Genomic DNA, 21,174 nt, shown 5'->3' with positions numbered 1-21,174 from the left:
TTCTTCCTTTCAGGAAGTTCGGTTAACAAACTAGAGTTTTCTAGAAATTCGTCCTAAGCGAACAACGCACTGTAACTCCCATTAGAACCCTATTTTGATGATTTCTATTCAATTAAACGAATCAAAATCAAATTAAAAGTATGGCTTTGTTGGAAAATACCTGTGAATCTGTCCCATGGCAGAATCAGGCTTCTTACTGCGTATATTATATTGGATTATGGATTCACTTGGCTCTTCCACTTCTTTATGAATATCAAAATCACTTGGCTGATTTGCTAGATGTCCTAATGGGGGACCTGTTCCTGGGAGTCTATTGGTTTTCTTTCGAAGAACCATTCTTATAGTAGATTGATTAATCGACGATGAAAATTTTATGAATCGACGATTAATTGATGAAGATGATGTTGAAATGGGGGAAGAGGAAAGAAGAAGAGGAGAACAGTTCCTCAAAACTGTTTTTTTTTTTTTTTTTGTGTGCGGCTAGGTTAGATTAGGATTATATTTAGGTTTTTCTTTTTGATTAAGTTAGATGTAGTTATTAGGTTAGGGTTAATTTAATTAGGGTAAGAGCCAAATTAGTAATCTCATTTTATTTTAGGACATCGCTTAATATTGTAAGGTAGGGTGCCTAATAGGATCATGATCCAAAAAAAAAAACATGGTCCCCAAAAAATCGTTATAAGTTTTGAAGGTTGTGGAAGCTTCTGGACAATCTTTCTGCATTTCGATCCCAGAAAATGGAAAAGAAATTTCTAGATTTCCATCTTCGTTCACGAACCATCAAGAATGGTGTAGAAAAAAACCTGTTGAAAGACCGACCTTGAACTCCCCTACCTATAAATATCTGTGAAGTCAAGAGCTTTCGAAAAATCATTTATCAAGTTCAGCAACAAAACAACAACCTAAACAATCTCTAACTGCGATCAAATTTATTATCGATCAGTTCGACATCCTGATTTTCTAATTCAACACAGACTTGCGAAAATGTCGATCATTCCAAGCTTCATTGGCAACAGAGGGGCAAACGTCTTCGACCCCTTTTCACTAGACATTTGGGATCCGTTCCAAGACTTCCCATTCTCAACCCCGGCTTCATCTTCTGCACTCTCTATGCCTCGTTATGAATTATCAGGAGAAACATCGCAATTGGCCAACACTAGGATCGATTGGAAAGAAACACCGGAATCACATATATTCCGGGCTGATTTACCTGGTGTTAATAAGGAAGAAGTGAAAGTTGAAGTTGAAGAAGGAAGAGTTCTACAGATAAGTGGGGAAAGAAGTAGAGAAAGCAAAGAGAAAAATGATAAGTGGCATAGAGTTGAGCGTAGCAGTGGTAAATTCATGAGGAGATTTAGACTGCCTGAGTGTTAGCAAGACTCCATAAGACTTGCCTATTATGCCTCAACTCTAAGACCCTGACCAGGAATTCTGTCAAAGTCAGTTGCCTACAATACTGGCGTGTAATCTCATCTAGTTGTTAAACATATTGTAACAGATTGAGATTCATATTGATATAAATATAGTTGCTCTCTACACAACAAAGGTGTGGAAGTATTCACCGCAATATCTCTTTCTAACTTGGTATCAGGAGGGTTTGATCCCCTCGCACATCCGCTGTTACAAATCAAACCAACACAAAAAAATATCAATGGCAGACACCACTAATACCCTCAGACAGGTGCAGATTCATCATTTGGTAACATTGAAACACACAGAAACTAATCATATTCTGTGGAAAGCACAATTCAAACCCATTCTAAAGGGGTATGATCTCAATGGGTTTGTGGATGGATCCAAAACAGTACCTGCAAGAACACTACCAAACAGTGATGTTGTTAATCCTTAGTTCACGGCTTATGAACATTAGGACTCCTTAATTGTTGGATGGTTGAATTCAACATTAACTCCAGAGGTACTCAGCAATGTAGCCCATCTCACATCTGCAAAAGACGTTTGGGACAAACTTGAATCGGAGTATGCACCAAAGACATTTCATCATCAGATGAATCTAAAGAAACAACTTCATAGCATGTCCAAAGGTAACAAAACACTCAAAATCTATTTGAATGATGCTAAATCCTTATTTGCTCAGTTAGCAGAGTCTGGCTGTGCTGTTAAAGCAAATGAAAAAAAACAGGCCATAAGCAATGGCCTCAATCAAAGTTATGATACAATTGTCACGGAGTTAAGCACTGTAGATGACATGGACATCGACACTTTCTACTCGCATCTACTTACCTTTGAGATGCGTCAAGAGAAGCAGTTATCATTATTGCAAACCCCAGTTGCAAATTTAGCTGCATCCCACGCAGGGTCATCCAGCAGAGGAGATCCTAGGATGTTTAACAATCAGGGATATCAATATAATAACAACTCATCAAGCAATCGATCGCAGCAAAATCCACGAAATCAACAGAATGTAGAGAAGTGCCAGATCTGTAAGAAGAAAGGACATCTGGGTGACAGATGTTGGTTTCGTTATGAGAAGTCCAGTAACAACTCATATCGTTCTCCTGCAGCCTATGTTGCCTTCCCTGGTGTCCATCAGAACAATGAATGGGTGACTGACACAGGAGCAACTCACCACCTTACAGCTGACATGCGCAACCTGTCAATTCCACATGAATACCATGGAACTGAACAAGTTCATGTGGGAAATGGTAGTGCACTTGATATTTCCAACGTTGGTAATGGTTCCTTTACACTGAACTCACGTACTTTTATGTTGAACAATATCTATCATGTTCCTGAGATAAAAACTAATCTTCTGTCAGTTTCACAATTTTGTAAAGACAACAATGTCTTCTTTGAATTTCACTCTGGTTTCTTTGTTGTAAAAGACAAGCGCACGGGGAGTCTGCTGCTAAGAGGGTTCAATAAGAATGGGATGTATGTGTTTGATGGAGTTTGTTTGCCAAAGTACTCAATAAAACCAAATGCACTAGTTTCCTCAACTATTCCATTATGGCATCAGCGTTTAGGTCACCCTATGCTGAGCACTGTTTCAAAAATTTGTCGTCAGTTTTCCCTTCCTGTTAGCAATAAAATTTTTGAGTACTGTCACTCTTGCCATGTGAGTAAAAGCAAGAAGTTATCTTTCACACTTAGTACCACCACTTATAATAAACCTTTGAGCTTAGTTGTCTCAGATATTTGGGTATCTCCTTCTTTGTCCAGAACTGGATTTCGCTATTATATCTTGTTTATGGATGTGTTTTCCCATTATACATGGATTTTTCCACTAGTACAACGTTCTGATGCTTTGCAAACATTTATTCTATTTAGAAAGCAGGTTGAAAATCTTACAGACAACAAAATAAAAATCTTTCAGTCAGATAATGCCTTAGAATACAAAAAATTCACCTCTTATCTAAATGACTCAGGCATCCAGCATCGTTTCTCATGTCCTCACACGTCTCCTCAAAATGGTTTAGCTGAGCGTCGAATCAGACATGTCACTGAGTCTGGTTTGGCTTTACTTTTTCATGCACATATGCCAAAAACATTCTGGTCAGATGCCTTTCTTACTGCATGCTATCTCATTAATAGACTGCCAAAGTCACGGTCAGAATCAAAAACTCCACTTGAACTTTTATTCAATAGGCAACCAAATCATTCCTTTCTCAGGGTATTTGGTTGTTTGGCATATCCTTGCTTAAGGCAATATAACAGGGACAAATTAGAACCTAGGTCTCTCCCTTGTGTCTTTATTGGTTACAGTAATGCTCATAAGGGTTACATGTGCTTCCATAGAGAATCAAACAGGATCTATATTTCTAGACATGTCAGATTTGAGGAAAACACATTCCCATTTGAATCCCTCAAGCAGCAGTCACCGATGTCAAATCCAGGTGTAGTGCATTCTAGCACAGGTATTTTCTTTAAATATCCTTTTTGCAATAGTGGTGTACAACAGGCTGCCAATCATCATCAACTGTCTGCTCCACTAATTCAGGAAGATACTCCAATTCAAGCAACTTCCTCAGTCTCTCGTAATACACCTGACATGGAGCTGAATATATCATCACCTGCTGCATCTCATTCCAATGCATCCTCTACTAATGACTCAGCATTACCAATCAGACCTGTTGTTGCATCTGGGGAGGACCTGAATGGAGGCCAAGTGCATCCTATGATGACACGTGCGAAATCTGGCATCCACAAGCCAATTCAGAAATTATGTCTCATTTCCTCAAAACACTCTTTGCCTGATGCAGACTTCATGGAACCAACCTGTTTTTCAGCTGCAAATAAAAATCCAGATTGGAGGGAGGCGATGGATGTTCAAATTAATGCACTGATTCGGAATGGGACTTACTCTCTTGTCAAATATGAGTATGGTATGAATGTTGTGGGATCGAAATGGGTTTACAAGATCAAACAGAACCCAGATGGTACAATTAACAAAAGGAAAGCCCGTCTGGTGGCCAAGGGTTACAACCAGCAAGAGGGCATCGATTATGGTGAAACTTTTTCCCCGGTGGTTAAACCATGCACCATCCGTCTTGTTCTATCTATTGCAGTCATGCATCACTGGCCAATCAAGCAGTTGGATGTCGAAAATGCGTTTTTGCATGGAACATTGGAGGAGGATGTTTACATGCAGCATCCACAAGGGTATGTAGATGCAAACTACCCTACACATGTCTGCAAGTTGCACAAATCTCTTTATGGACTCAAGCAGGCGCCTAGGGACTGGTTTTCAAAGCTCAGCAACTATCTACTTCATTTAGGCTTCAAGGGGTCAATTGCAGATAGCTCACTTTTCATTCGCCAATCAAATGGGTCAACACTATATGTTCTGGTTTACGTAGATGATATTATAGTTACAGGTTCTCATGCAGATGAAATATCTGCTTTGATTGCTGACCTCAGTGCAGTATTTGCACTGAAAGACTTGGGTGATTTATCTTTCTTTCTGGGCGTAGAAGTGCTCAGGCGAGGTGATGGGCTAATTCTCAGCCAACGTAAGTATGTCACAGATATTTTACGTAAGACAAAGATGGATGGGGTAAAACCAGTAAACACACCATTGGCTGCAAATGTTAAAATTCAGAAGCAAGGTACTGGTAAGTTTCATGACCCGAGTTTATATCGCAGTGTTGTGGGTGCGCTACAGTATTTGCATTTGACGAGACCAGACATCTCTGTTGCAGTAAACAAAGTCTGTCAGTATATGCATGACCCTTATGATGAGCACTGGGATCTGGTGAAACGTATCATTCGGTATCTCAAAAACTCTATTGATTATGGTCTGCATCTCAGACCTTCAAGTGATATTTCCTTACAAACCTATTCTGATGCGGATTGGGCTGGCTGTCTTGATGACAGACGCTCTACTAGTGGCTACTGTGTCTACTTTTGGGGAAACCTAATTTCCTGGAGTGCAAGAAAGCAAAAGACTGTCTCCAAGTCCAGCACAGAAGCTGAATACCGAGGCATTGCAATTGCCACTTCCGAGATAATCTGGATACAATCATTACTACGTGAACTTGGTGTTCACACCTCGCCACCTATACTTTGGTGTGACAATTTGGGAGCAACGTACTTAACTTCTAACCCCTTGTTTCATGCTCGTACAAAGCACATTGAGATAGACTACCACTTTGTTCGTGAGCGTGTAGCATCAAAGCAGCTACAAGTCAGGTTCATTAGTTCAAGAGATCAGATAGCAGACATCTTCACTAAGGGGCTGCTAGCGCCGAGGTTTCATTTACTGAGAAGCAAGTTGCATCTTCACGAGTTACAGTACAACTTGAGGGGGAGTGTTAGCAAGACTCCATAAGACTTGCCTATTATGCCTCAACTCTAAGACCCTGACCAGGAATTCTGTCAAAGTCAGTTGCCTACAATACTGGCGTGTAATCTCATCTAGTTGTTAAACATATTGTAACAGATTGAGATTCATATTGATATAAATATAGTTGCTCTCTACACAACAAAGGTGTGGAAGTATTCACCGCAATATCTCTTTCTAACTCTGAGAATGCGAAATTGGACGAAGTTAGTGCTGTCATGGAGAATGGAGTACTTACTGTTACTGTTCCTAAAGTTGAGGAGAAGAAGCCTGAAGTAAAATCTATTCAGATCTCTGGTTGAGTTTCAGTGCTTACAACAAAATGTGATGCTGTCCAAGTTTATGGTTTTTGGGTGGAATGGTCTTATATGTTTTGTTGTTAGTGTTGGTGTAAATAGTGTCAAACTGTCTGTGGTGTTTTGATCTTGTAATCTATTAATAAAATAAAGAATTTGCAAATTTTGTTTATGTTGTTATTCATCAAATCCACCCTTCGCAAACATGATTCACCACATTGAGATAAAAATCAGCCAAAATATTCCTCTGCAGCTACACCCAAACTTCTGACTCAGCGGTACCTTGGGGGTTTTGTCTTCTTGAACCGTATGGGCATGGTCGAATTGTATTTATGCGCATCTGGGGTTTCATTTCATGGAGAGATGGCTCAGTTGACTAAGAGCACTCACTCTCATTTTAAGAAGTCAGGAAATTCCACTCCTCAAGTTTTTCGGCACAACTCTCCCTCGTTTCGAAGTTGGGTGATAGAAAACCCTAACCTAGAAAGAAAAAAAGAAAAACAAGTATCAGTCAGTCATACAAAACCCTAACTTACAAAATCATTGCCAACAATGACGACCGGACTTCCACAGGAGATGATCATCAGCATACTCTCTAGGTTACCGGTGAAGTCTGTCTTAAGATTTAGGTGTGTATGTAAGACATGGTGTGAGTTATTCAAAACCCCTAATTTTATCCAAATGCATCTTAATCGTTCTACTGAAAACAATTATTTTAGTTTCATGCTGACTACACACGACAAAACCTACTCCTTAGGTTTAGATGAATATGATGAATCGTCTTTGACAGAATTGTTTGATAAAGCTTTTGAGATAGATTACCCATTCAAAGCTTCTAGAAGAGGTGTTCGAATTGAGGCTTTTTGTGATGGTCTGTTTTGCTTAGAGATTCGCCACTACGATTCCCAGAGTACTTTGCTTTGCCTTTGGAACCCATGTTCTCGTGAATACAAGAAAATACCAACACCACTAATTGAATATCCTAGCAATTTAACACCAATGCAGAAGGAAACTTTGCGGATGGGAATCGACTTTCACCATAAATACTCATATGGATTTGCTTATGATCATAGCATCAAGGATTATAAGTTAGTCAGGATAGTGCACCTTAGTGAACATTCTGAAGTTAATGTCTATATAGTGGGATTAAATGCATGGCATTCGATTCCAAGCATCCCGTATAGTTACATTTATGCTCAACCATCTGGTGTACTTGTAAATGGAGCTCTACATTGGACTGCAACGAAAAATACTTCCGACTCCAATTTCTTGATTGCTTTTCAGGTTGAGAGTGAAAAGTTTGATGAAGTGCCGCTGCCCCAAGCAGAATATGTCAACCATATTAGTTTGTGTGTTTCTGGAGGATGCCTTAGCGTACTTGCTCACTATCCCAAGAGTTATACTGATATATGGGTGATGAAGGAGTATGGAGCAAAAGAGTCTTGGACTAAGCTCGTAAGCATAACTCAACAGACAGTTCTTGACTCCTATTTCTTGGCACCAATACACTTCTTTCAGAATGGTGTGATCCTTTTAGATCAAAATTACCATAAGGGTCTACTTTCATACGACCCGAAACATGAAAACGATATAACTGATTTTGGTTATAAGCCTAAGATTGTACCTTATGTGGGTAGCTTAGTATCACTTAACTCTGGTGCTTATGTTGTTCAAGAACTATCAGAGGAAGCTATCGAACAAAAGAAGAAGCATAAGAGGGAAAACAAGAGAAAGCATTCATGAAAAGCGATCATATGAAAAGGAGGTAACTTAATTATTAGCTTATTTATTTGAGTATTATATAGCATCTATAGTTTATTATGTTTTGTATGCCTATTAACAGTTTTTGTTTTTTTACATTATCTTAACCTTAATGTACAACGTAGCCGTAGCAATCATCTGTGGTCTTTTTTGAACATACACAACATTATATCCAGAGTGAATCAAAGTTAAATATTCGGGTATTTTAATTCTTCGGAGTGAATCTAAGTCAAATGTTTGGATGAAGGTGAGGATTTTTCTTTGACACAGTAGTCCTCAGATAGACCAAATGAAAGATTCTTTAGATTGGTTAAATCGGAGAATGCTCCTAGTATAAGCATTTTAGGGTAATATGGTGGAATCGATAAGGAAGCTGTAACTACGTGCAGGGTTCCTTTTTAACTTCCACCAAAATTAACAGTTGTCACATAAAGTGCAAATGTCGTGTTCTTTTTCCAATTGGTTCTCTTTATAAAAATCTCTTTTTAACCCAAAGAATTAGCCAAACAAACAAGTACAAGCCGAAAACCAGTTCTAAATTCTCTTGACTTGCTTAGTATTTACTCTGTTACATTATGATACAAAGTTTATCTTGGGTGTTACCTTTGTGATGGTGTATGTCGTTTTTTTCTTTCTTAGGGATACATCGTGAAGAAATATATGTATAGAGTTTATCTTCCTATTTCTTGGTTATTAATTTCTTGTTGAAAATATGCCATAATCAATGTGCTAGCGGAAACATTACAGTGATAAAAATCACAGATTACGAGCTAGAATCTAGGAGCTCACCTATTAAGCAAGATCTTACTCTACTGAACTTCTCACTTTTTAATACCACTTCCTAGCTTGGTTTACAAATGAAGAAATATAAACCTATTTATAGGCTTCATACAGCTGGCTTCTTTGTCTCCAGAATATTCCTTCTAGAGTACTATTCTGCAGACTCCATCTAGGACTTAAACTACAACTGTCTTAAGCAATCCCTATTTCACTCCTAGACATTTCGTACTATAGAAATTATAAGACCTTCCTTTACACTTCTAGACAATCTAGTTTTGTCTTGGTAGTTCTAGATTTTTCTTTCAAATGTGAATTACAACTTATAATGTGGTGTTATTGGATTGGCAGAACTGAAGCTGTATTCGAACTAATAATCAGAAGCTTGTCAGGTGCCGTTGCCAGATATAGCAACTATGTCGGCAGTAAAGAATAAGGTTTCGGGACATTGCAGGGACTTTTGTCAAGCTACTACAAAAGCCTGGAAAGAGTGACGGTGAAGGATTATTACAGGGGGAATGGAAATGCCAGGTTTTGAAATTTGGAGCATTGTGGGGTTCTTTCCCTGCAGGGGTTTACTTGTGTATGTTTCAACAGTTTGGACAGTTTGATTGCGAGGCCAACATTTCCTCTTTGTCTATAGTTTAAACTGCTAATTTGAGATGAGATTGACATTCAGCGACTGGCCCCACATAGAAGTTTTTGTTTTTACCTCTTTTACAGTTTAGACAGTGCACTGGCAAACCTGTTTTGTTGCGGAGGCTATTACTGATGCAAATCCTTTTCGATTCTCTAGTGAAAATCATGTACTATGGATGTTATTAGAAGCTCATGGGACCAATTTTGTCCTGGGTATAGGCCTATATCACCTGGGTTGTTGCCAAGCTAAAAAATCTTAAGCAACAATTGAAACAGTGGAACAAAGTTGTTTTTGGTAATTTCTCTTTTAAACTTAAAAATATATGAAAGCTTTAATGATTCTGACCATACACCTGATTCTATAAAGTGGAACGAATTGGACAAAGTGGTGGAATATCAAAAATTGAGAGAGAATAACATTGTTTTAGCCTCTAGGAGATAAAATACTGCCTATTTCCATAAATAAAATTACCACAGGTGAATTTGCAGAAAGTATTGCTTGTTTTGTGACCTACCACAGGATTACCCCTGGGTATATGCATGATTCGCTCGTTGAGGAAGCTGAGGGTCACAAACTGTCATCATTTAGGACACGCAGAAATGACAAATTTGGAAGTGCTCAAGCTTCATGCCTGTACAGGAATTCTAAGATTTGCTGGACTCGAATAGACCTAATAGAAAGCTGGGGCTTCCAGATGGCAAGTGAATTGAGCGGCCTGAAATAGTGGTTGGAATATAAGTCTAATCTTTGCTTTATTTGATTCTCATATTGCTGATTTAATCCTAAAAATATCTATTCATTCTTAACATGAAGACAAGATGGTCTGGGTTCTTGAGAAAAATGGAAAATTCACAGTGAAGTCAGCGTATAATAAGATGCTAAAAGAGAGAAATGGGAATCATTCAGTAGGTATGAGAATGCAAGGAATCTTCAAAAGGCTTTGGAAACTTCCTATACTTCCTAGAACAAATCAGTTCTTATGGAAATGTGTGAAAAATATTTTACCAACTAGAGATAAATTGGCTGATGTTATTCAAGATGAAGAATTTGGTTGTCCTTTTTGTTCTCACACTCTTGAAACTGCAAGTCATGTGATTCTAGAATGTCCCTTATCTAAAGCAGTTTGGTTTGGAGGACTTGGAATTCATATTTCTCAAGGCAGCAATCTTATGGACTGGTTGTGCAGTTGGTTTGACAAGCTCATTGCCAGACAAGTTCAAGAATCAGAAGGTTGTAAAATCAGCATAGTGGCCTGGTGTATCTGGAATATGAGATGTGACAAAGTTTTCAAAGGGATTGTTTCTTCACCAGAAGCTATCATTCACAAATGCAAGAGAGAGTTTGCAGTTCTGGAAAAGAAGCACAACACTAATTACAGGATTACATTACCTCAAAATAGAATACATTTATACTGGCAACCCCCTCCTGTTGAATATCATAAAATTAATTCTGATGACTCTTATTATGCTGACAATAATTCAGGTGGAATTGGACTAATCTGTATTGATTTTGCAGGATTGCACCAGGGCTCGAAGTGCATCTACTTAGCTACTGCAACAAGTCCAGAACAGGCTGAGAGTAAAGCTTTATGGGAAGCAATGAATTGGGCAGCAGAGAAGGAACTAGAGAAGGTGGTTTTTGAGCTAGACGCAAAGCTTGTAGTGGACGCAGTTCAAGGTGTTTCTCTTAATATAGATTGGAGATTACACAACTTAATCTTAGATATTAAAAACTTATTAAGTAGTCATCTCTTTTGGCAATGTTCTTATGTTCCAAAGGAAAAAAATAAAGTAGCGGATAGTTTATCGAAACTAGCTAGAACTCAAAGAATGAGTGGTGTTTGGTTATTAGATCCTCCTGAAGAAATTCTCTATCAACTCCAGGAGGAAACAAATCATGTAAATGCTATTTAATCTTCAATTCAATTATCAGTTTCAAAAAAAAATTTGAGCGGCCTGAAAAGGCTCGATGTGAGATGGTGCTCAGTTAAACATGTGCCAATGTAATAGTGAATAAGCTCTTTTTCCCTAAAGCAGAAGTTACAAGTTTTGAAAGACAATTTAAATCTGGACTGCTTAGGGTCCAATTTTTCAGACAGAACTACCAGGTTGCATCCAAATAAGTTAGTTTAGCTGACTAGTTCCTTAAGCAGAGATAGAGAATGAATTCAAGATAACACGAGATGAAAGTCGATACAAACAAGGGTTTAAATACGTATTGGGATTTTAACTTTATGGCAGCATTGCAGGAGATATGACTGATACATAAGTGCACCCCACACACACCCCTGGGTTCCCTCTATTTCTCTATTGTTTTCACTTCTGCAGAAAAGAAAATTAAACTAGAAAGGATAAAAAGAAAAGAGCAGAAACATAAAAGGGAATAAAAAAGTGCAAAGTAGGCGAACAGTATTACTGGCAAAATTGGGTTCACTTCTGCCTATCCTAAATGCAAGAACTGAACCCAGAGCTTTCCTTCTTTTCTCATTAATATATTCACAATCTCTCGTAATGTTACATTGAAATTGAATGTTATCACAACATGTGATTTTTCTAAAGAATCTCAACATGGAGATCTGCAATAGATCTCTTCCATTTTGGAATGATGATAACAGTAGTCACCTATGGCTCCATTTCCAGCAAATAATAATTGTGAATGCCTGAAAACCGAAGTGCTGCACTGGGCTGGTGATGCTAAATCCGGCACTCCTCCAGCAGAAACCTTGGGGACTGAAACTTGTTGAAGAATACTCTGAACCTAAATCACCTGTTTGCAAGCATTTTTTGGAGCTGAATCACTTGTTGCCTCTGCTCCAATGTCAAAGAACTCAACTGCTCCGGCGTCAGGTTCATCACTTGTTCCAGTAGGGCTGATTCATCATCAGGTGCCTGCTGTTAGGTAGAAAAACAAATGATTAGACATCAGCACAAGAAACCAGAAAGTACCAAATGGTTTACTTGATCAACCTGCTTGTAAAGGTCAATTTAACAAGACAAACACTGATCTAGGTGTAGAGTGACTCTTTATAAATGAAATTGAAACCCTTAAACTCCTCATTAAAAAAAAAACATCTTTTTCAATCTATCATTCGTAACACGATAACATATATGACTAACTATGTATGCCAATGTCCTAGTACCAGTTGTTCTTGCTTAAGAGTTGCTTATTCCCCATGGCATGCAAAAAGTTGTATGCACAAATAGTGAGGCAGATGTGAAGTTGAAGCTACTGCAAGACAAACATATTACCTGAGGAGCTTGCTTCTCTGGATACTGCATCCCTTCAGTACTTGAAATCCTGTTAGCAGGCGATGAACCAATTCCAACAGCTTGGATTGGACCCGATCCGCCAATCATAGATGTTTGTTGATTCACCGTACTACGTACTACCTGCCCATCTTCTAACCTCGCCAGCTTTGACGGCCGATTCATATTATCAGAAGTGTCACCCATCCTACGCTTTTGCTCCAATGGTCCCGAGGACATGTTTGGATACGTGCTGTTTCTGGCATCAACCGGAACTTGAGCAGATCTTTCAGCAAATTTGTTAACTAAGTCAGGTACACTAGGTCGCATCATTGAATTTGATGAGCTAGGCTGCAATTTTTATACAGACAAGGGTTAGAAGAAAAGCATAACAATGTATAAATTCATGAAATAAAATGATCACAATGCCAAAAAATCTAAAAACTTAATATAGCACGCAAGTATGTATTGGAAGGGGTTAACTACTGATAACAGATGGCTTAGAGAAACAGAACCCACAACAAAAAACTATTATCAAAAGTGCTCAGAAAGATCATAAAAGAAGCAGAACACGTCTGGCACTAATATCAAGCAAACTAGAATTTAATTTATTTTGTCTCTGTCTACTGGGAAAAAATCGAACCAAGGCTGGATCAGCACACTACACCATAAAGGTTCTAAATAAGTGAAAGCTTTCAATAGTCTACTCTACTAAACTACTAAATAAGTACAAACAACATCATTTATTGATTTAGTGCACTAGTAAGCCCATAAAAGAGTCAGCTGTATCAGTAGCAGTTGGCACCTGAAAACTTTGTTGTGATAACGGAGGGCGGGGCAGAAATGAATCTTGAACTGTTGCATTTTGGTAAGTATTATGAGTTAAATTTGCTGGTGCAACCGAACGAAGATGCAGAGGAGGCTGTTGAATTTGCTGATTCAAAGCAGTAGAAGTTTCCAAAACTTGAGTCTGTGGCCTAATAGGCAAACCAGAAAACGGCCTCATGGAAGGAACAGTTGAAACTCCAGGCTGCATTGACATTGTTGTTTGTGGTAGATGTTGACCTGTTTGTGTTTGTTGTGGATGTGAAAACCGAGGTTGCATAGATAGCTGAGGATATGTCCCAGAAGAAGGCTGATTGTTCACCAGGACATTCTGAGGAACAGAAGGTAAATGGCCTTCTTGCATCCCAGGAGGCATTTTATTCCCCGAATGAGGAGGAAATAATGCTAACTTGTGGTCCTTCGTGCCTTCTTGTAGTGGAGGCGGGTGCAAGAGTGAACCAGGTGATTGCCGGATATTTGGCATCTGCAACTGCACCATGTAAAATTGTAAGGTTATTTCGTTTGCCACCATCTTTCAACAAGAATTACATAGATGGGAGAATTTCTGGAAAAGAAAACATACCACTTGTGGAGTCACCATCCCTAACATTATCTGTGCCTGCAGTCGAAGTCAAAAGAGAGACTTTCAGTTGGAGCTTGGTGAATATGCTGCAATGAACTGATTGTAATGACGTGCAATTAAAGAATAAACACAGGGAAAGGAAGATAGCAATAAAAACATCTTGAGCAATGGAAGCATTTTGGAACTCTGGAAACACATTGACATTGTTCAATTGACACACAATAAGTGGGAGTACTTCCTACTCAGTGTACTCCTAGTCTCCTACGTGTGCAAATGTCATTTACTTCTATTATTGTTTGGAGCTTTTCGTAAGACACAACTACTAAATATTTTCAGGGTGAAGAGGGTTAGCTTATGGACAACATACTACGGGGTTAAGCTCACTTGTTTTATGGAGAACAAGTGACTATACTAGATATTTGCATGCTGATCAACAACCTACATTACACAATTTTTGAATGTGTTTGCCATCAAACGTTCAGATTGACTTTATAGACTTTGAATCTAAATGTAATGGATGAGGTCCAGTAGTGCATCCATGGCGTGTGGTACAAGGACACCTAGTAAGTATATAAAACAGAAGAAAAAAAATCGATGCAGTTTTTAAATGTGGTTTCTAAGCATTTGAAAACAGTGTATTTATGTGAGATGCGAGACAACTGGTTGTGAACTTTATAGACTTTGAGTCTAAAGATAATAAGTTCAAGTAACAAATGAACCGATAGCTATACCTGAAATAGAGCTTTTGGGAGCTGTGGACTCGATAACAATAGCTGCCGTGCTAATTCTTTGTTTTGGGTAGCCATTACCTATAATCAGAATTATACAACAGATATCAAATAGGATTCTTTTGGGGACATGAAAGCCAAGAGAAAAGTGGACATTGCTTACTTTCATTTCAGACATAATCTCAAACATCTGATTTCGTGACATTTTAGCTAGATAATGAGTCAACTGATCGCTGCCCAAACCAAATTGACCTGGCAAACCATTCTGCTGGGACATGGCACCATTCTGAGCACTACCCAGAGCTCCTGCCATGACAGATGCAGCTGTAGCAGCTAATGAGATCCCAATTGGCTGATGAAGAGCTGAATCCACTATGACAGCTGGGCCACCTATTGGCTTTTGAGGATCTGATAAAGATACAGAGGGAACTGTAAGGTGGTTTGAAGACTAAAATAATGGATATAACTAGCAGAGAGAAGAAAACTAACCAACACTTGGCGTCAACCCTGGCCCACCACGGCCCTGCAAAACAGAAGGCCAAATTGGAGTCAGATCGTCTTTATAGAACAACTACAAGAGTTTTAACCAAGCAATACATGGAGCACAGGCATTCAGAAACTAGACAATGCATAATTCAATCCCTGAGTAATGAAAATAACATGTATACTGGATAAACTTTAACATTTTGCTTGATGTCATTCCTCAGCACCTAGTCAGGGTCTCATAGCAAAAAAATAATTCAAAAATAAATGTGATCGACTGATTCGTTAACAATCAAGACCTCCATGTTGACATATGGTATAAACCACTTCTAACCTTCCTGAATGTAGGATTATTTATAAATTAATTACATCAGCCACACCCAGGATCCTTCGATCTAATTATACCAAGAAATTGGACAAGGAGTCCAGTGCTATCAAACTCTCATACATCGACTTGTTTACCTAAAATTGAACATCTATTACATTTGGCAAAAGTGTTGTTTGGTATGTCTAGTACTTCGGGGCAAAAGAATTAAGGAATATCAAACAAATTGGCTATGTGACATATTGGCCATACCTGCTCGCGGTTTCTGTCAGCACCTTTATCATTTTCAGCAAAATCAACTCGTAACTGCCGACCATTTATTTCATACCCTTGAAGATTACGACGAGCACTTAAAGCAGTCTCTTCATCCTTATACTCACAGAAACCATACCCTTTGGGTTTCCCGGTTTCTCTATCAATAACTAACCTGAATGATTATACAAACACATACAAATACATAGACAGCTGATGAAGAATACTGCAGAAAAGAAATAGAACACAGATCCTTCAAAGATAAAACATTCCCCAATTTTCTCAAGTAGAAAAAACAACAAAATTCATATATTGAGCACCATGATCCATGTGCATATTAACCTTTCAGTTGTTTTAGCTGAAAATCGGTTAGGCATCCTAGATATAACCAGAGTGTATAGAACATCCAGGGATAGCACATGATTACAGAATCCCAGCTTCTTTGCTTTGTTGGGCAAGCTGGGATTCAATCTCGCCTCAAGGTTTTAACCTCCAATCTGAATTTTCCTACATTTTTTAAATCTTAACCACTCTGATTCTATTTTCAGTTAGTCAGGATAACTTCAACGTTACAATGTCCAAGCTAGTCTTCTATGAATGTCTATACAGATTTAGACCACTAACTCTAAAATTTGGTAGCTTCTTGAATAAGATTAGTGGTTTGTGGCAATGCTAAGTTGTTTAGCTCAGTAAATACTCTAGACAAGGACTATATCCAAAGAAAAATTGAACCCTTGGTTACAATAGAACCACTAGTTATATAAATTACCCTAATCCAATCTATGGGTTCAGAATCTGAATCGTTAAGTTCAGTAATCCTTTTAACAGTGAGGTTGAACCTTATTGTGTCTATAGCACCAAAATTGTTATAAATTAAACTCCCATCAAAGTCAAATCCATCTAAGTACTATTCAAACTAAAAAACCCAGATATAATAATTTAAAATTTAAAATCTAGGGTTTTACCTGAAGGATACAACAGGACCAACTTCTTCACAGATTTGTACAAGCTGTTCTTCAGTTGCATCATACGGTATATTCCCAACTGCAAATTCAATAATAAAAAACACAAATTTAACAATCAACTGGATCCAATTACTAAACAAACAAATTGATGAGCAACAAAATTTGGGTTTTTCCAATTAATTGAAAAAAAGAAAAAAGAAAGAGAGAGACGAACCAAAAACGCAGCGGTGCTGAGAATTGCTGGTAGCCATTAATTTTAGTAGCAATTAAGTTACAGAAACAAGAATAGGAGGTTGAATTTTTTTTCTTCTAGCTCTAGGCATTCTAATTGTTCTAATATCTGGTCCCCATCTTCTTATATAGCGAAGGAGAATGAGAAATAGACAGGGAAGGAAAAAAGGAAAGAAATTGCTGCTGCTGGGTTACTGCCGCTACTTCCAGAGTTTCTAAATTTCAGTTTTGTTTTCCCTCTTCTGTAAGGAAAAGGGTTATGTTCTGGTTTTTAACAATTTTGGGGTTCGCCGAATATTTTAAGTAGTAATAACACGGATTTCTATTTTTAACACCCTCTCTTCAAGTCCAAAGTCCAAACCAACTAATGGTTCCCTAAAGGTACGATTTCAGTTGACAATCTATTGCAGAAATAAAGCGGTTGAGGACACAATTCAAGAAGTTACGTTGACTTGGAAAAGCCAAAATTTAGTTAGGTAACAACACTTTTAGAAAGAAAGAAAAAAATTGCTATGTCAATGACTAAATACAATGGGAATCCACGTTAGATACAAATTTCTCCAAATATCGTAAACCTTTGATTGACGTGGGTAATTAAAACTCACCTTCATTGTCTTTCCGCTCCGATTGATTTGGTTTTTATTTATCGTTTCCTTTTTACTACTGCTAAACTATAATTTCATGGGATGCAAAAATTACATCAATAATGTATTGGCAAAAACAACTCCACCGCCATAGTTATATCGCCATCAAAACTAAAAGTAAAAAATCCATATGCATCACCACCATCATCATCAAATTATGTATCATGTTTTAATTGTGATTCATCACCTATTGTTGTACCAACGCTTTGATTTCATTATATTAGAACAAGATGTGAATGATGTTGTTGATTAATAATAATGAACCTGATTTGATTTGAGATTTTAGGTTTTAATTTTAGGGATTTTAACTGTTTTGAACATGATTTCAACTATGTGTTTACACCGAAGAAAAGTATATGCAGCATTGATTTTTGTCAAGGCTTCCATTAATTTTTAATCTACCGTTACATGTTACGAGAAATTGTAAAAGAAAGAAGTCATTAGTTACGCGTTTCTACGGGAACGACAGGTTTTGACTACCACTTTAGTTAGGTTTACAATATTTGAAGAGGATTGTAGTTAACCTAAGTGTGGGTAGTATTTATTCACTGCCTTTACTTTTCTTTTTTTTTTGATTGGCTGCCTTTACTTTTCATAAAGTAGATTATTTTTATTTGAGTTTTGGGAGTGACTTGTACTTCTGGAGCTCGTAGTATTCAAACACCAGTACAAGCATTTCTGCTTCTAACGTCCAAATATCCTGTAAGATTTTTAAATGTTTTGTAATTTAATATATTATCTATAGTCAAAGAGTCAAAAAACTTCATCAATATATTGATGCATTCACTATGATTGTTGGTGTTTGATTCATATCTCCACTATTACCATTTCTATTATCATTTGATGATAACCATGATGAATATATGCCAAGTTCATGAAATCCATCAATGAAACCAAACCGTTCATTAGAAACTGGAACCAAACTTTTCTTCGTCAGAAAGATGATAATGTTTATATGCACTGATAGTTATCTCATATTTATATGTGTGTTAAGTTCCAATCACAATGGCGATATGGGCAAGGGTGGTAATGTTATTGAAGCTTGGCACATGCACTTTCATGGTTGTCATAATAATTAGTTTTATGGAGTCTGGAGATATCAAAACCAGTAGGAAAAAGATGTTTCGTGGTGTTACATTGTGTAACGTGAAAAAATCAAAGAAAATCTTTTTAAAAAAAAAAAACTTTGCAGTACGTGAGAGTATGGTTGTCAGCCAAGTAAAATTATTTCAAGTTCTTTCACTTCACAATTATAAATAAGAGTATAGAAATAAAAACGGATTTGATCTACATGGAGGTATGGGTTGTTATTCGTATTTGAAAATTTATGTAAACAAGGAGGATTTTATGATTTAATTCTAAAGTAATTAACTAATTAAATTGGCATAGAATGAACAATGAGAACCAATATATTGAGAATGTTGGTTAAGGGTTCATCATTAATCATGTATAAGACATACATTTTAATTAATAACTAGAGTTTCAATTAATCATTTATTATCAAAAATCTTAGAGTACCCCATCGAGAGCATACTCTCTAGTAAATTCCTTATGTCATCACATACCATAACAATGAAATGCGAATACTACTCAAAGAACAACCTAATGCAACGTTTAATCCTCTACTATCGTTTAGTGTAATGATTAAACTAATTAATGCAGTAGAAATACTACGAATAATCTATTAAACATAGCTCAAGCTTCTACATGCAATCACAAAAAAGAAAAAATATATATAGATACAATCAGTGATTATCGTTGATACATGAAAAAATAACTCCTCTTAACCAGGCTAGGGTGCCCCAAAGAGGGGAAAGGCCACACATGGAACATGGAGACTTGGGGACTATGGCCCAAGTCCACCAAAGAAGTATCCATGAGGTGGAAGGGACGATGAAGAAATTAACAAGGAAGAAAGAGGTTATATTAGAGAAGGGATGACATTAGTAGTAATTAAGGAGGTTTATGACACATGGCAAGATGTCATAAAAAGAAGGGGCTTTTGGAAAATCTATATAAGGGAGGACAAGGTACAATGGAATGACAACTCTCTCTCATACTATTCTAAGAAAAGTGAAGTCATCTTGGTACACTAGGACGGGTAGAACCCAACGAGAATTTCGGTATTAACAATTACAATATGCTATTTATGACAAAATTCATCAACAATTACGTATCTCAAAATCCTAATCTAGCTATGGATATGTATTCATTGTCATTTGGTAACGCTCCTAAACAAAAAATTATGCAATCATACATGGCTGTAATGAATTGTGGAACGAAAACGATAATAATTTGATTAAGATAACAAAACTAATGTATTAATCAAGTAACATGTTTTTGATATTCGACTACATCCTTAACCAATAGGAAAGATTTAAATACTCATGGATTTACGAAAATCCATGAAAAATAATACAAGGAAATATTTGCAAACCCTTGATTCAAGTGTGATAAATCCCAAAATCATCAAAGAAAGCCTTAGCTCCTTATTATCCTTCCAAAGTATGGTATATATATCAAACAGAAGTGAAATTACCTTTTAAAAGTGTACGTGCTCGAATGTCGGTCGAAATAGGTTGCTACAAGTCGCAAAACATCCCAAAATAATTCATGCCTAAAGCCGAAGTCATACAAAGAAACAACTAATAGGCTCACATCAATTGTTTAATCCTAGCCCATTTCATTCAGTGCCTTGTCATTTATGAAGAGTTGACAAGCATAACCTTGAGATGGACTCGTTCAACTGTCATAGTTCAGTTTTATCCCTGGAAAATGTTATCTCTATGAAGAAATATTTCTTACGAGTTTGGAAATTTCGTCGAAAGTAGGGGTGTCAACGGGTCCGGGTCCTCCCGGGTATCACTAGACCCGGACCCTACTTATAATGGTCGGGTCCGGTTCCTAAACTTGTGGACCCAGAACCGGACCCGTTTAAATACCCGGGTACCCGTCGGTTCCGGGTACCCATTGGTTCTTAATAAAACTATTTAAAAAACCTCAAAAACTTAATATATTTATCTCTTTGGCTTGGATTTAAGTAATTTCTATAAAAATTTATTATTATTTCTTATTAATGTACTAAATAAAGGTTAAATGTAAGAGAAAAAATTTAAATGAGTAAAATATCAAAGCTAAAACTAGCAAAAATACTTGTAATTTTGCTAAAAACATGAATAAAAGAATGAATAAACGGGTACCCGTTTGGACCCGTTTAAATTCGGGTCCAATCGGGTAATTACCCGTCGGGTCCTAAGTAGCTAATGGGTCCAACTTTAGGACCCGGAACCGGACCCAAATATACCGGGTCCGGTTCCGGGTCCGGGTAATGGGTACCCATTGACAGCCCTAGTCGAAAGCATATCATTTCCTCGGAGAGTCATCTGTCAGAGAATCAAATTTTTTTTTTTTTTGAATTTTTTTCCTTGACCATTTGTATATCGGAGAAAATATATTTCTCATGAATCTTTACTCCAAGACAACAAGCTTTTTCCCGGTTCCGTTAACACCTCTCTAATTCTCGTCTCTTTGACTTACTTAAATTCTTTCATGCCTCACTTTACCAACAACAACGTCAAGACCATCTTCGATCACCACCGTCGATCGAGCTTCATCGACG

General features: G+C 37.4%; 4 protein-coding genes across 7 annotated transcripts; 3 read left to right on the top strand and 1 right to left on the bottom strand.

Annotated features, from left to right (window-relative positions):
* Nucleotides 1-984: 984 nt before the first annotated feature.
* On the top strand, nucleotides 985-6,194 carry LOC113361600 (17.8 kDa class I heat shock protein-like). Its single transcript, XM_026604795.1, has 3 exons — nucleotides 985-1,367; nucleotide 1,595; nucleotides 5,989-6,194. Exons 1-3 carry the CDS (start codon nucleotides 985-987, stop codon nucleotides 6,100-6,102), a joined length of 498 nt encoding a protein of 165 aa, XP_026460580.1. The 3' UTR covers nucleotides 6,103-6,194.
* A 140-nt stretch (nucleotides 6,195-6,334) lies between these two features.
* LOC113361599 (F-box/kelch-repeat protein At3g23880-like) lies at nucleotides 6,335-9,540 on the top strand. 2 transcript variants are annotated; one of them, XR_003365206.1, is made up of 3 exons: nucleotides 6,335-7,861; nucleotides 7,983-8,104; nucleotides 8,986-9,540. XR_003365206.1 is itself a non-coding variant. In XM_026604794.1 (2 exons), the coding sequence occupies exon 1, from the start codon at nucleotides 6,649-6,651 to the stop codon at nucleotides 7,837-7,839; it is 1,191 nt and encodes a 396-aa protein (XP_026460579.1). In that variant the 5' UTR covers nucleotides 6,335-6,648; the 3' UTR covers nucleotides 7,840-7,861; nucleotides 8,986-9,540. The 2 variants fall into 2 exon arrangements, 1 of the variants encoding a protein (XP_026460579.1); XM_026604794.1 differs by lacking the exon at nucleotides 7,983-8,104.
* A 552-nt stretch (nucleotides 9,541-10,092) lies between these two features.
* Nucleotides 10,093-11,187, top strand: LOC113359923. The gene has a single exon (XM_026603485.1). The coding sequence runs from the start codon at nucleotides 10,093-10,095 to the stop codon at nucleotides 11,185-11,187; it is 1,095 nt and encodes a 364-aa protein (XP_026459270.1).
* Nucleotides 11,188-11,641: 454 nt separating this feature from the next.
* LOC113357257 (cleavage stimulating factor 64-like) lies at nucleotides 11,642-17,226 on the bottom strand. 3 transcript variants are annotated; one of them, XM_026600612.1, is made up of 10 exons: nucleotides 16,895-17,226; nucleotides 16,681-16,759; nucleotides 15,716-15,890; nucleotides 15,145-15,178; nucleotides 14,819-15,063; nucleotides 14,659-14,736; nucleotides 13,928-13,963; nucleotides 13,325-13,834; nucleotides 12,523-12,870; nucleotides 11,642-12,162 (listed from the first exon to the last, which is right to left on the bottom strand). In XM_026600612.1, the coding sequence occupies exons 1-10, from the start codon at nucleotides 16,929-16,931 to the stop codon at nucleotides 12,037-12,039; spliced, it is 1,668 nt and encodes a 555-aa protein (XP_026456397.1). In that variant the 5' UTR covers nucleotides 16,932-17,226; the 3' UTR covers nucleotides 11,642-12,036. The 3 variants fall into 3 exon arrangements, with proteins under 3 accessions (XP_026456397.1, XP_026456398.1, XP_026456396.1); XM_026600613.1 differs by having other exon boundaries at nucleotides 11,642-12,165; nucleotides 15,716-15,875; nucleotides 16,895-17,224; XM_026600611.1 differs by having other exon boundaries at nucleotides 11,642-12,165; nucleotides 16,895-17,222.
* Nucleotides 17,227-21,174: the final 3,948 nt, after the last annotated feature.

The sequence above is a fragment of the Papaver somniferum genome, chromosome 3 (assembly GCF_003573695.1).
Source record: "Papaver somniferum cultivar HN1 chromosome 3, ASM357369v1, whole genome shotgun sequence".
Lineage (NCBI taxonomy): Eukaryota > Viridiplantae > Streptophyta > Magnoliopsida > Ranunculales > Papaveraceae > Papaver > Papaver somniferum.
The sequence above is the reverse complement of the archived record's forward strand: the minus strand, read 5'-3'. Positions and strand labels throughout refer to the sequence as shown.